Genomic DNA, 15,356 nt, shown 5'->3' on the forward strand with positions numbered 1-15,356 from the left:
TGGTTTAGATTAGAAAAATCAATAACTCAAAAACAACCATGCAACCAACCCTCCATTAGGCAACAAAAGCGACACTATTTTGGAAGAAGTGTACAAAGGATGCTAAAAGACAAGCCAATGGGCGCCAATTATATCCCACAAAACACATGTTGCCACCCACTAAATCCGTTCACATTTAGCCTTTTTTGCTCAACATTTTCCCCTTCGAATACACAAAGCAGCCATCCTTCAATATATTTACGTTAGTCCCCAAGCACTTCTTCTTGGATTGTCTTCTTAGCTTCGTCATCTTGGAATCAATTAGGAGGCCAAAAACATTCAAAAATTTAGTGAAGAAATCTATGGCTGTTAATAAATAACTATGGATTAATGTAATTCTTTTAAAAAATACACGAACTTATTAAAAAAATGTGATTTCCCGGTAAAACGTATCCCTAATAAAAACGAAGCATTACATTATAGTCTATTAATCTTCTCCACTATATATACGCACGCATGCTATCACATACAAGCATTAGTATTACACAAATACACACACACGCACCGGCACAACCCTGTGATAAAAGACATCATGGGAAGGGAAAACAGAAATCCGACAATGGCGGCCGGTTCCTCCATTATTCTATTGCAAGAACGATTCAAGCAACTTCAGAAGACGAAAGAGATGAGAGAAGAAAGGCGAAAACTCGAAAAGTTAATATATCCTGATCGATCAAAGGATCATCACCATCAGGCTGCTGCAAAGGTGAAGAGTACTGCCGTTTCATCGCCGAATGATCTGTTGCACATGCCATTTCGGGACCCTCTGGCCCTTGAACTCGGATCAAACACGAACTACGCTGCACTTTTCGATGACATCACGCATCATAAACGGCAACATCAGGATATATTTCCTTCTGGTCCAATGGGTGCTCCAAATATTTTTGAGAAACCTGATGTTGTTGATACTTCTCTTCGTCTTTAATTGGGTTGGATATTCATTTGTAGTCAATATATAGCTAGTTGTGATCGGGTGCCCCAAGTTATTGTCTTTTTTTTTTTGGGAGTTGTGGGAGGCCGCGTATGTTACATATAGATTAGTCTCAAATTCGAGATCACTCCTCGTCTCAAATTTGGAACCTTGATGTCTTGTGTGTGTAAGAGATCGGCGAGTTATTGATTTGCGTGTGCGATAGAATGATTAACTGATGTATATATATGTGTGTGCAGTTTGCTGGCTGGATTAATATTTTGCATGGCCATGCAGCAGTTCTTGATCGAATTGAACACAGTTTTTGAAGATATGTTTTATTTGATAATTCAAGAAAAATATATAATTATTTGAATAAGTTTTACTTATGAGTCTTTTTCGAAATAGTTTCATCATTCAAAGACAATAACTTCTTTAAAAAAAACAAATGATTGTTTAAAATGTCGAGCCCACTTGATTTGATCGTTTTTTTTCTATCAAATCCAATTCAATATATGTGATTATATATAAAAGACAAAAACTTGTGTAAGACGGTTTGACAAGTTTATTTGGTGAGACAGATATCTTATTTGGGTCTTCCATGAAAAAAATATTACTTTTTATTGTGAATATCGATAGGGTTGATCCGTCTAACGGATAAAGATTCGTGAAACCGTCTCACAATAGATCTACTCTATATAAAATTTTCAATTTATTGATTCGTTCCGACTAAAATTCAAAAATTGAGAAGTTAAATATTTTTAATACATTTATAAAAAAATATATAATATAATACATGCAAATTAAAGATCATTAGATATATCATTTTAGCAAGGGTAATGAGGTTTGAATTTTGAACAATAGAAGGAACAAATGAACAATAATATTTAGTTATATTTGGTTGGGTTGGATTATCAATCCTTCCAATAAATGTTTGATTACAATTATGTGCATTTATTATTTATTGTACATCAATCATATCATGAATGATCTCTCTCTTTTATTTATATTTATTAATTCTTGAAAATGATAAATCATAATTTATCATTTCATCTTTATTTTAGTCAATCAAACCAATTTTTTATTTATTCAAAATTATTCCACATCTCACTCGAATATTTTTTAATAATCACAATTTCATTAATTATAAATATCCCATATAAAGATATAAGTTAATACATAAAAACAAATTTGGAGGAAGCCATAGTTCCGACTTTCCTTATTTACATTGTTATTTTTTTATTTAAATATATATAATGGAGTTAGAAATATCTCATCCAATAAATTTACATATTTAATTTTGGTAATCATATGTATAATTACAGATTCTGATATAATTCTTGTAAAACCCCACTAACTTATTTAAATTAAAACCAAATAATTTGGAAATTTTTTTTACTCTAAAAATAAAATAAAAAGTAATTTATTATAAGTATCTTTCCATAAATGGTGCATTACTAGCCCAAGTGCCCAACCATTGTGGAAGGGGACAAGGACAACATGACATGTATGTGAATTACATTGGAAAAAACTTCCAAATGAGTCATATCATATAAATAAGAATGTCCCAATTTTGTTTTATTTTTTATGTCATTACCACTTAGAAGGTTGAGAAAATAGTGGGATTAGGTAGTAATTACACACACACACACACATTAGCTACCCCCCACTCCTACTTGCTCACATATTAATTTAGTTACGTTCTAAATGTACAATCAAATAATATCATTTTATTATTATGATTTATGGTCACGTCTCAATCATAACGGTTTCGATATATGTCAAATAATATTAAACTTGAATTTCTTCTATATATATTTAATAAATTTAAGAGTAGATTTTTTTATAACATTCTCACATATTTATTTTTATAAGACTGCAGATTGATTTGATCTATATTTAAAGTGAAAGTTATGGATGTAAATAAACCAAATCGCTCGCGAACTATTAGTTCGACTCGATAAAAAATGTCGTTCGTTCATCAAGCTTATTGAGTCGATCTCGAATTTAAAGATATTCAGTTTGTAAGCCCATAAGCATGTTCTAGAGCTCGAGCTCGGCTCGTTTACGTCAAGTTCGAATAGTTTGTTGGTCTTTGAGTGTAAAATAATAACTTATATTATCGCACATCAAAATTTGAGTCTAAGATAAACGGTTAAAATACTATCAAACGAGAATTATACTTACATAAATTATCATATCTTACTTGACATTTTGGTCAAGTATATTGGAAGAGCTCGAAAATGAGTTAGTTTAACGAGCCAAGCTCAAGTCAAACTTGTTAAATATGATAAACAAGCTATTAACGAGTTGAACTCAAGCTATTCAAGAACTTAATAATTTTAAAACGAGCCGAGTTCGAGTTTCGTGTTAGAAACTTGAAAAAAGTTCGAGCTGCATATACCTTAAACTAGTCAAGCTCGAGCTTGATATTGTATGGTTTGGCTCGACGCATTTACTTTCCTATCAAAAATGTCATTTTGGAATAAAATATAATATTTTTTAATGAGTCGTGTCAGATAAGAGATTTGTATTACAAAATTTACATGTTTGACGATATAAATATATATATATATATATATATATATATATATATATATATATATAATTTGATTTTATGTCTCATGCATGAAATAAAATATATGTGATTTTTTCAGGGAATATTTAATTTATAAATTAATCTTCTCGTACTTTAGTTTGAAAATTTGTCACTGTTTTATCATTAAATTAAATTTCAATATTTGAAGAAACCGTCATTTATCAAATGACAGAATTACCTTTGAAAAATCAAAGAACAATGCCCAAGTCCAGAAGCTTCGGGTGTATTGTTGGTAGATTTTTAATGATTTTTGTAGGGTTTAAAACTATATACGTATTTAATTTAGATTTTTATATATTATATAAAAATTTTGTGGTGTTCAATGTAAATTTTGCAGAGTGTTAAAAAGTCACATGACAATCAATCTTGATTTTAAAATTTTTACAAAAGTCTAAATGTATTCAAAAAGTCTGTATACTTTAATAACTTCATAAAATTCTATTAAGTACAAAAATTAAAATATAATCATAAAATATCAAAATTTTATGATTAAACATAAAGATTTAAATGAAAATTTAATTATGCAATATCTCAAGCTCACATACTCACTTTCATTTTTATTAAAATAATATTAATACAAGTATTAATTTTCATTCTTTTCTTCTTCATATGTTTTTCTTTTTATTTGAATTTTATTTTAAAATATTTTTATTATTAACAATATTTTAAAATCAAAATTATTAATGTTGTTTATTTTATTTTTTGAGTAAAAATTAAAATTATATTTATTAAAATTAGTAACATCATTTATTTTATTTTATCAACACATATATAAAGATAATTAAAATAAATTAAATATATTAAAATTTTGTAAAATTACACCAATTGCATATATTTTTTAATATAGTTATTCTCTATTTTTATATATAAATAATTGTTTTGTTTAATTTGTTATTAAACATAAAGTTAATATATTTTTATATAAAATTTTATTAAAAGGAATGAAATTATTTTAGTTAAAATTATTGTTATATATTTTTAAAAAATATTAATTAATAAATAAAAAATATGAACTAATTTAAATAATTGAAATTTAAATATCGATTTAATTATTGTCTTTTGTAAATTTAATAAATCTATAATTTTTTTATATTGATAAATTAAATTTTTTAAATAAATAAAATTACTCAGGTTCAATTATTAATTAAAATAAAATTTAAAAAAATCACAATCATAAATTACAAAATTTATAAAATTTTATGAAAAAATTTGTAAATATAAATAAAAATCATGTAACATAAATCGGTAAAATTATATAATTTTTTATAAAAAATACGTGAAATTTGTAAAATTTAATAAAAATCTATAAACTCGTAAAATCCGATGTTAAAAAAAACAGCAAATTTATGCAACAAATACGCCAACGTTGAACCCAATGCATCATTTCTAAAACCCTAGTCCGTGGCAACTTTACACAGTGCACCCTTCCTTTCCAGTTTCCACTGTCCTCATTCAATCGGCAACAAGAAAATGCTGCAGCTCACGGCGAGGCGCTCCGCCACGGCTATCCTGCGGAGCGGGGGCCGACATCATCGGAGTGTTACTGCCCCTCTTTCTTGCTCCGATGCATTCGATCATTCATCGGTATCCCTGCTTCTCTTGTATTGTCGCATTCGAAATTGATCTATACCCTGTGATTTTCAAATTCTCTTGTTATGAAATTGTTCTAGAAGTGTCAATCGTCGGAGTTTTAATATTTTTTATTTTATGGTTTGGATTGATTGAAACCATTTCGAAGAAGTGAAACTTATATTGCGGTTACGGCCACTATTTCGACCTGGTTTGCATTTAGCTTTTTTGAACTATGCTGACTGCGTGAAGTTAAAAGAAATTTCACTAACTAATTTGGATTTAGTTCTTTTTTGTGTTCAAATACATAGTTAATCTAATGTAGAATATTTCTTTTTTTATATGATAAAACTTGTGGCATCCTGTGAAAAGTTGAGAATATCGTATCTTCTCTGTGGCCGTCCTTTGCAATGTGTATGGGTAAAATCTTATCGGAGCACCTGAATTTTGGATTTTGTCATGGTATAAGGGTTAGACTCTCTTTGTGAGCAATGCAGGTTTAATATCCAAAAATTGAAAATAAGTTAAGTTCCATAATCTATAGTCTGTGGAAAGTGAGTACTTTGTCTGGTATCCTGTTCTCTCTTCATCTGGGCAGGATAATTTGTCTCATGTTGATCATAACAAACTCTTTTATTTTTCCGCTGTTTCTTCTCATATGATCTTGTTCTTTGATATTGGAAGTACGAGGAGAGCAGTACTACAAAGAGATGGCACTCGGTCTTAAGTAATGGTAGCAGCACTGTGATTGCTACGACTACCAAGCCCTTTAACATTAGAAGTGGTCCAGTAATGGGCTGTCGTTATGAGTCAACTGCTGCGGCAACTGATAGCGACACCACTGGCCCACCTGTTGAAAAATTTGAGTACCAAGCAGAGGTTAACTTCACCTTACCGATGGATCTGGTTGGCATATAATTGGTAAAAATTCCTATTATCTTTTTCGGGTTTATGGCAGGTTAGCCGTCTTATGGACCTAATTGTCAACAGTTTATACAGCAACAAAGACGTGTTCCTCCGGGAGCTTATCAGGTATGTCTTTTAAACCTGTATACACAGCGTCAAGACATTTATTTGGCTATCGAAATCCATTTATTTCGAATTGGAATCATTACCTGATTGTCGGACTTGTATTTATTGTCATACACTTGGAACACCTTTTGGTTCTTGGTTAAAAGTTTTTAAACTTCACAGCCTCCTTACATACTAAGACATTGTCTTCTAGCTCTATCAAGTATTTCCTGTCCATGCCTGTGCTTTTTTGTCTTCCAAATTATCTTCTAATATAAACTTGGTTTTGAACAACAGCAATGCAAGTGACGCCTTGGATAAGTTGCGCTTCCTCGGTGTTACGGAACCCCAGATTTTGAAGGATGGACTTGATCTTGACATTCGGATCCAGACCGACAAAGATAATGGAATAATTACAATCACGTAAGTTTCATCCTTAGTAATGTTGTAATCTGTATTCTCTATCTCCTTCAAGCAACTTCTCGATTTCCCCTGCAGAGATTCTGGCATTGGAATGACACGCCAGGAACTTGTTGATTGCCTTGGTACAATTGCACAAAGTGGAACTGCAAAGTTTCTAAAAGCATTGAAGGTTCGATTCTTTACGTGATAAATGAATTGTATCATCTTAATATTTTGAGTAGAGCTTTGACACATTGTTTTAACAGGATAGTAAGGATGCTGGTGTCGACAGCAATTTAATTGGTCAGTTTGGCGTGGGATTTTATTCAGCCTTCCTTGTTTCTGAGCGGGTGCTTACTCTCAGCTAAACTAATTTATTTGTCTTATACTGAGGCACTTTTCCTCCCTTTTCCCTTCTTTTTATTTGCAATGTGATCAAAATAACTAATTTTTTATCCACAGGTCGAAGTCTCAACAAAGAGCCCAAAATCGGATAAGCAATATGTATGGGAAGGAGAAGCCAACTCTAGCTCGTACACCATCCGAGAGGAGACTGATCCTTCTAAGTTGTTAACCAGGGGAACCCGTCTCACTTTATATCTTAAGGTTGGTGCACCAACTTCTTGGTGAGCGGTGCTTCTTTACTTGCCTTTTCTTTGCTCTCAAGCTTGTCTAATACATCTTCCCATGTGTGTTAGCACGATGATAAAGGTTTTGCTCATCCAGAACGAATTCAGAAGCTTGTGAAAAACTATTCCCTGTTTCTTTCCTTCCCAATATATACTTGGCAGGAGAAAGGATACACTAAAGAGGTACATCCTTTCTTTTAAGTCAATTTGGGTGATACATTACCTGCCATTTGATGCTGATAATTTGTTATTCAGTGTAATGATTCTTTGATTACCGCGTATGTGTGTGTTAATCCTGCTGATTGCTTCTGAGATTTGCCCTGTTGCAGGTTGAGGTTGACGAGGATCTAGCAGAAGACAATAAGGACAAACAAGATGGGAAAACTGAGGTACTAATGATTGAAGACTTTTCTGTTTTGTGTATGCTTTCAGGTATTGACTAATCATTCGATTTTGCTCTATGAATCTATTCTATTGAATCCGATATAACAGAAAAAGAAGAAAACAAAGACGGTAGTTGAACGATATTGGGATTGGGAGCTTACAAACGAGACCCAGCCTATATGGGTGAGCCTGTGAAATTCTCTCCAACATTCCTCGTGAAAACTACTTTGCCCCAAATGGCATTATGACCATTATGTTTGATGCAGCTTCGTAATCCCAAGGAAGTCTCTACGGAGGATTACAATGAGTTCTACAAGAAAACCTTCAATGAGTACTTGGAACCCCTAGCATCTTCACATTTTACAACAGAGGTATATTTATAACTTAAGCTCCTTTACAGTTCGGTAGCATGTCCCTAATGCTGATGATAGATTTGGTTCTTTCGCGTGCTTCAATTTATTTGTTTCTCCAGCACTTGACTAATTGTTATGTCCTTGTCATGTGACATGGTGACTTCAGCACTTAATGATTTTCTGGCACCATAAATATATCAAGATATCTCAAATTTTTGGTCTGGCTGCTGCACAGTTATATATTACTGTTGTGCATATTATTTTCTCCAGGGTGAAGTTGAGTTCAGATCTATACTGTACGTGCCATCCATTGCACCAACAGGGAAGGATGACATTGTTAATCCCAAGACAAAGAATATAAGGCTTTATGTGAAGCGTGTATTCATTTCTGATGACTTTGATGGGGAACTGGTGAGGAAACAACGAACTCCATAAAAACTGGATTGTATTCTGAAATTTATTGCGACTAATTATTTTATGCTATATTGATCAGTTCCCAAGATATTTGAGCTTCATTAAAGGTGTTGTCGATTCAAATGACCTTCCACTTAATGTATCTCGAGAAATCCTCCAAGAAAGCCGTATTGTAAGTAAACAAGATATTTGATCTTTCTTTGGCAGATGTACTGTACTCTTATCTTAAGTTACATGTTGGTTATTGCATAATTTGCTTTTCTGTTGGGTTTAGGTACGCATTATGAAGAAGCGTTTGGTGCGCAAGGCATTTGACATGATTCTGGGCATAACTATGAGTGAGAATAGAGATGTATGTTTCTAACTTCTTGATAATCTGAAATTTTTATGGTTTAATGTTTCTTTTCTCTGAAACGTATTTCTGAAAAACCTTAATGTCTTTGCTAAATAGTTGGTTGTGTTTCTGTTTTGGTTTGCTTAGCTAGTATCCTGGTTTCTATGTAGGACTATGTGAAGTTCTGGGAAAATTTTGGCAAACACCTAAAGTTAGGCTGCATTGAAGATCGTGAAAACCATAAGCGCATTGCTCCGTTGCTTCGGTTTTTCTCATCTCAAAGCGAGGAAGATATGATCAGCCTGGATGAGTATGTTGAGAACATGAAACCTGATCAGAAGGATATTTATTTCATTGCCGCTGAGAGTGTGGCTAGTGCTAAGAATGCACCGTTCTTGGAGAAACTTGTTGAAAAAGATATTGAAGTAAGATATGTCGACGATATCTATTTGTTTCTTCTGATTCCTGCTTGATTGTCTAAATCTTTTTTGTTTGTTTGATGTAGGTTCTCTTCCTAGTGGACCCTATAGATGAGATTGCCATCCAAAATCTTAAAACATACAAGGATAAAAACTTCACTGACATTAGCAAAGAAGATTTAGACTTGGGTTAGTTTGTTTAGACCTTCTCATTTGCATTTGTTTGTTTCTCAGTCCTGTTTTTACTTCTTTTCAGACCTGATCTTTCCTGCATTTTAGCTTGTGGAGCGAGCCTTGAATCCTATTCTTTGATTTTCCTAGTATTATTTCAAAATCCTTGACCACAAATTTTCGGATTATTTGCTGTTATTGGAGGGATTTAGTATTTATTTATCATTAAATTGGCAGAGCCATACTTATATTTACAGTGAGGATGCCTTTTTTATTATCTACAATCATCTAATCACTTGGTTTGGATTTATGCTTTGATCAAGACTGAAAGGTGAGATGATTTTAGACTATGTATTCAGAATCTGATAGTTGATACCTGTGGCTTTTTGTGGTTGTAGATTAACCCGTTCATCTATGGGCCATGGCTAGTGATATTGTTAGTGCACGATGTTTTATCCATGTGTGTTTTCTGAATGCTGTATCAATGTAATGTAGGTGATAAGAATGAGGAAAAGGAGAAGGAGATGAAGCAAGAGTTTGGCCAGACCTGTGACTGGATAAAAAAACGTTTGGGGGACAAAGTGGCTAGTGTTCAAATCTCGAATCGCCTAAGCACGTCACCTTGTGTACTAGCATCTGGGAAGTTCGGGTGGTCTGCCAATATGGAGAGGCGAGTTTCGAATTTCTCCGAGGCAGGAAAATCAGTTTTTGTAAATTATAAGTATTATCACGTCACATGGTCACATCCCCTTTTTTGTTAATTCTCAGGCTTATGAAATCCCAAACTGTTGGTGATCCCACGAGCCTAGAATTTATGAGAGGCAGAAGAGTTCTTGAAATCAATCCAGATCATCCAGTCATCAAAACTCTAAATGTACGTGTCTTGGTAAATAAGAAAAAAGGCAGACTTGTTTAAAATCGACCCATTTGTTTTAAGTTTAATTTTCACAATTTTTTAAATACAGAACGCATACAAGAGTAGTCCAAATGACGAGGAAGCATTGAGGGCGGTGGATCTTTTATATGACACAGCTTTAATTTCTAGCGGTTTCACGGTGAGTATTTGTTCAAAGCTCCCTATTTTGGTTTCTTGTTGCTTTAGTACTGTCGCTAATCTTTTAATCACTGAACCAGAACTTTTTTTAATGTGTAGTTTTTCCATGTCGTACCCCAAATATGTACACCGGAGTCTTTAATTATTGTTTGGATAATTTGGGTCTCGTCCTGTGGATTCCATAAATAATTTTCAATATGATATGCACCTAATGTGTATCCCCAAGCGCAAGATAAAGGGACCGCTTTTTTGTATCATGACACAAACTCAAAGTATACAGCAGTCAATTTTGGTCGATACCCCATATGAACTCCAGTTTTCCAAGCAACTCATGTGACATCTCCTATCTGAGAAATAATTAGTCTTATTTTTTATCTTTGCTAATGCTTTCGCCTTTTTGGTTTTCTGCAAATGCGCTGACGTTAATTTTTCAATGGGATAGCCCGAGAGTCCAGCACAGTTTGGAGGAAAAATTTATGAGATGATGAACATGGCTCTTTTAGGCAAGTGGGGGGGATACAACGATGGGTCTCAGCAGCAATTAAATCCTGCTTCATTTATCCCAGAGACAGTTGAGGCCGAAGTAGTCGAGCCTGCTGAAGCCGGTGGTAACAAATGATGAATGAGGTTGAGGTGTAACCTCTTCACCTATGCACAAACCATACAATTTAATATTAGATCTAGTTGAAATTGTTGTGAACACGGCCTCCAACATTTTAGCGGATGATATGATTGAATCAAGGGACTTCTATTATTTTAGTTTTTTACTCAGTGGAGATGGATAAATTATAGAGGACATGCGGTTGTCATCGTGATTTTGCCGTCGGTTTTGGATACATTATCTGCTTTTTGGTCCCGTCAAATTTCCAGCAAGCTCAATCGTGAGGCAATTTGAGGAATTCATAATTGTAGGGACGTGATGAGAACTAAAGTCACGACTTAAAAGTAGAATCGTGTATCAAATATCAATTAAAAATAGATGGCTCGAAGCTTATATTTTATTTAATAATCTTTACATGAAATTTGAATTTTTTTTAAATCTTAAATATAGTCTTGGTTTGGGTAATAATGAAAATTCTTTTCTGCGTGAAAATTTATTGGGAAGCAGAGATTAAACATTGCAAACTATATAAACATGAAATATGTCCATGTTCTCTCGGTCCTTGAAATTTCCCATCGTCTCTCAAATAAGAGTCTTCAAATGTTACGAAAAAACCTATTTAACGTTTATTCTACAGACAAGAGTCAATGAGTCTGAATATCCGTTGCAAATCGATGATTAAAAAAAAAAGCTCCCTTAAACATTAGGGGACAAGAATCAATCTCCAAGAATCGCGATTTTGGAGAATCGAGTTCAAATATGTGTACACTTTGAATCTCTCAATTAAGTCAGCAACCGCAAAGATCTTTGAAACTAAGTCCTCTACCTTGTTTGGCACTTCCGCGTTTCTCCAGTCCTTCAGCTGAACTGAAGACGCATTTGTAGGAAACTAATGGATTCTGCATTACCTTGGCACTTCTTAACTGGTTCAGTTTGAGCACGTTCAACCATTGTTCTAATTGGGTTCTCTCTTCGAGGAACCATCACGGGAGTGATCTATTCCACGCAAGATTCGCTTGAAATCATAGGCCCTGTTTTTGACAAAAACTGTTTTCCCTTTGGTCAAACTTCTCCTCAAGCTGTCCATGAAGTTCCACAGCACAGTGGTCATCTGGTGCCTCAGTGGTTGTGGTCTTCACAGAACCAGAATTTGAGTTATTGCAGATTTCAGTTTCTGCTTGAAGTAGTTCATCAGGAGTTGCTGCAGGGTCAAGATCCCAGCAACCCTCAGGTAAGTTCGTTCCTTCAACTTTAAGTGAACAAGATGGCACCTGGTGTGAAAACCGTAACATCTCTTTTCTTGGAATCCACCTGACTGCATTGGAGTTCGTATTCCTTTGATAAACTGTCTTGAATCCCTCCAGTTTAATTAGTGGAGTTACCCAGACACCATGATCTTCAGAATAGTCCTCAATAACCTCTACCATTTCGTACTGGTGCCTTACATTATGAGGGGTTGTTCTGTTCCAATCTGGCGACCAATTTCTATATACTGCCCAAATATCACCGCCTCTAGGATAGATTCTCACACAACCTCCCCTACCAGCCTTCTCCCTTCTCAGAAGATGAGAAAAGATGTTCACTTGCTCCACCATTTCAGAATAGAAAACTCTAAAATTTCCACAAGATTTCGTAAACCCAGAATCCAACCAATTGACAGACCCAAATTCACTATCAGATCTTGAGTTCAGGTAGCTTATGTGTATCTTAAATGGATTCAACGAGATGACGTCACGGATTAGACAATAGAGGCGCGGCATGCCATCTTCCTCATCATACAGTGCCCATATCTGCTTGGGTTTAAAACATTCTTCTAACCTATCCTGGTCAAAATCATGGAAGTCAGAATCTGGAACTGTTAGTGTCACAGAAATGGATCTCTTCAGTTCTGGTTGACGAGCAGTATCAATTGAACTCTTTATTCTTGTGGCATCGCTGCATTTATCAGCTCCGGCTCTTTCTGCGGAGTTTGACGCTGCAGCTGCTTCTGAAGCCAACCGCATCTCGTCTAGTTTCCTAAGGATTACAGATCTCGCCTTATCAATTAACATCTGTCTAACATCAAATGCGGAGGTAGCTGAATAGCGTCTAGCTGACGCCTCAGATGTGGTGGAAATCTTAGATGTAGGCTTTAAATTTCCATTTCCATTGGCTGTTTTTGCTTCCATAGCAATACTTGGAGACAAGCTTTCCTGCTCACTATTAAAAGTGATTCCCTTGTCCAGTTTTCTCTTCTTGGCAGGTCTGCCACGCTTTGATTGTGATGTGTCACGGTGACCTTTATATCCATTAGAGCCCATCTTACATGTAGCCTTTCGCGTATGGTGTTTTCCATTTGCTTTGGTTTTGTTTGTGTCCCCGTTGGTTTGATAAGGGACAGAAGAAGTTGATAATCCATTATGATCCACAACACCAACAGCATTTCCACACGAGTTACTTTGAAGCGACGTACTTGAGACATACTCAGATTTATATCTGGTACGATGTCCCAAGACCCCATTGGGTGCAAAACATCCAGTGATTGTTGGTGCAAATGTTGCAGCACAACCATGACTCCCATATCCATTCTCAGGCGTACAGGAGTAAGTTGAATATTGGAAAGCACCATTTGCAGTAGCCAGCCCAGTTTCAATAGCAATGAAGACACCACGGCAGTTCTTACAAGTAAGTCTCTTGTTCACATATTTCCTGAGGTATTCGTATTGAACATGACAGGATGTACACACAGTCCAAAACGAATCCAGTCTGCCATGAGAAGCTGGATGATTGGAACAATTGTCATAACCACCAGCACCAGCGCCATACCCAAAAAACATATTTCTCCGTTGATCATAAGAGTTTCTTTTAACATTGTCAGATAAAAGAGCCCATGCTTCAGAGACAAGTCTGAATGCCCCATCAGCTCCAATGGTTTTGTTCTTATCAGGGTGGAGCAGTATGGCCAACTTCTTATACCTTTTCTTTAACTTGGGTTTCTCGGCAGAAGGGTCCATTCCAAGAATTGAATAGAAATCAATTTCCCCGTTAATTTTTGCTACTGATGCAGCATAGACTCCAAATGTAGCCACCATCTGAGATATACCCTGCAGCTCAGGGCACAATTTTTGAGCTTTCAAAGCACAATTTTTTGCAGCCATAAAGTCTCTCTCTATGAATTGTTTCTCAGCAATTGCTTTAGCTTTGTGAGCTTCCTCGAGGCCGGACTCCATTATAAATTCAAAATTCCAACCAAAATCTCAACAGGAAACTTCAGGCAGCATATGCTGGCTTACAATCCCAGTCCGATTAAAAAACCTCACCACAAGCTGTAAAATGTAAGGAAACAGGTGATAAGATATTAACTGAAGCCACAATAACAGTTGACGATTGAACACCCCATGCAAAATGATTATTTCGAGCACCACTCAACCAAATTCGTGCATTATTTTTAACTCATTTCTAAAAACGTATACACCCGATGTTCAGATGTTGTGTAGTCAAACTCAAATCCCAGTTCAGAAAATGGTAATAATTTCAAAATTTTCTCACATGACTGACTTAGAAATCACGCTTAAGCAGAACTAAACTTGCCCCTTCAAGTAACCCTACCCTAGTCAAGTAATTTAAGACAATTCAGAACATATAAAATAAAATTCAAAATATTAAAAGTAACGCCCAAGTTAATCAGAAGATCTAAAACCAAAAATTGCAAAAACAAGCATAAATCATCAGAAGAACTCATCAATCCACCATTTCCAGCTCAACGACTTCTAGTAAAATAAAAACCAGATGAAAAATTTTAAAACTAGCCGAGATTCGGAACGCAGTAAGAATCATGCAAAATTTAACTTCCAAATCCCAAAATCAGCTTCAGATCTACAAAAAATTCCAGGATTACAACCGTAAATCAAATCTACCGAACAAATTCAAATTAAACCATCAGTAAAGAACAAATAAAAAAAAGAAAAAAAAAGCTTACCTACAATTAAAAAACAAATTTAGGAAGTAAAACACTTGTGAAGGACAATCACCCCAGCACCATTTTCCGACGGCCACCGGCGGAGGTTGCAGTCCAAACTCCGAGCAGAAAAATGATAATCATAATTATTGTAATAATAATAATAATTATTATTATTATTATCGTGTAGCAACAGCGAAACGCATCGGTTAAAAAATATGTTATTATTATTAACATGTAAATGTATAAATAGACAATAAATCCGTAAAATAATTTAAAAAAATAAATTAATTATAAAATTTTCCTTGGTCATTAATATTCATATAAATTAATTATTATTATTGAATTTTTTATATAATTTGATGAAAGTAACAGTTATTAGTATTTAATACCTGTATGGCCAATGGTGCGCCGGTGTGCGTTGTGCGCACTCAAAGTAAAAAGTAAAAAACAAAAGGAAAGTTATCATAAAAATTGATTCTGGAATTTATTGTGCTTAGACAATAATGGCTAAATGCAGATCACGAGTC

At 34.5% G+C, this 15,356-nt stretch overlaps 2 protein-coding genes across 6 annotated transcripts; one reads left to right on the plus strand and one right to left on the minus strand.

Annotated features, from left to right (window-relative positions):
- The first annotated feature begins 4,914 nt into the window (after positions 1-4,914).
- On the plus strand, positions 4,915-11,098 carry LOC140810809 (heat shock protein 90-6, mitochondrial). The gene is made up of 20 exons (XM_073168701.1): positions 4,915-5,132; positions 5,802-5,996; positions 6,076-6,149; positions 6,426-6,551; positions 6,627-6,720; positions 6,797-6,880; positions 6,993-7,136; positions 7,229-7,342; positions 7,489-7,548; positions 7,652-7,726; positions 7,810-7,914; positions 8,167-8,307; positions 8,390-8,482; positions 8,585-8,662; positions 8,815-9,069; positions 9,150-9,252; positions 9,730-9,904; positions 10,003-10,108; positions 10,200-10,289; positions 10,731-11,098. The coding sequence occupies exons 1-20, from the start codon at positions 5,019-5,021 to the stop codon at positions 10,905-10,907; spliced, it is 2,403 nt and encodes an 800-aa protein (XP_073024802.1). The 5' UTR covers positions 4,915-5,018; the 3' UTR covers positions 10,908-11,098.
- A 597-nt stretch (positions 11,099-11,695) lies between these two features.
- Positions 11,696-15,037, minus strand: LOC140808877 (uncharacterized). 5 transcript variants are annotated; one of them, XM_073166198.1, is made up of 3 exons: positions 14,848-15,037; positions 14,418-14,744; positions 11,696-14,194 (listed from the first exon to the last, which is right to left on the minus strand). In XM_073166198.1, the coding sequence occupies exon 3, from the start codon at positions 14,096-14,098 to the stop codon at positions 11,912-11,914; it is 2,187 nt and encodes a 728-aa protein (XP_073022299.1). In that variant the 5' UTR covers positions 14,099-14,194; positions 14,418-14,744; positions 14,848-15,037; the 3' UTR covers positions 11,696-11,911. The 5 variants fall into 5 exon arrangements, with proteins under 5 accessions (XP_073022299.1, XP_073022301.1, XP_073022298.1 ...); XM_073166200.1 differs by lacking the exon at positions 14,418-14,744 and having other exon boundaries at positions 14,852-15,037; XM_073166197.1 differs by having other exon boundaries at positions 11,696-14,744; positions 14,852-15,037.
- Positions 15,038-15,356: the final 319 nt, after the last annotated feature.

The sequence above is a fragment of the Primulina eburnea genome, chromosome 13 (assembly GCF_022965805.1).
Source record: "Primulina eburnea isolate SZY01 chromosome 13, ASM2296580v1, whole genome shotgun sequence".
Classification (NCBI taxonomy): domain Eukaryota; kingdom Viridiplantae; phylum Streptophyta; class Magnoliopsida; order Lamiales; family Gesneriaceae; genus Primulina; species Primulina eburnea.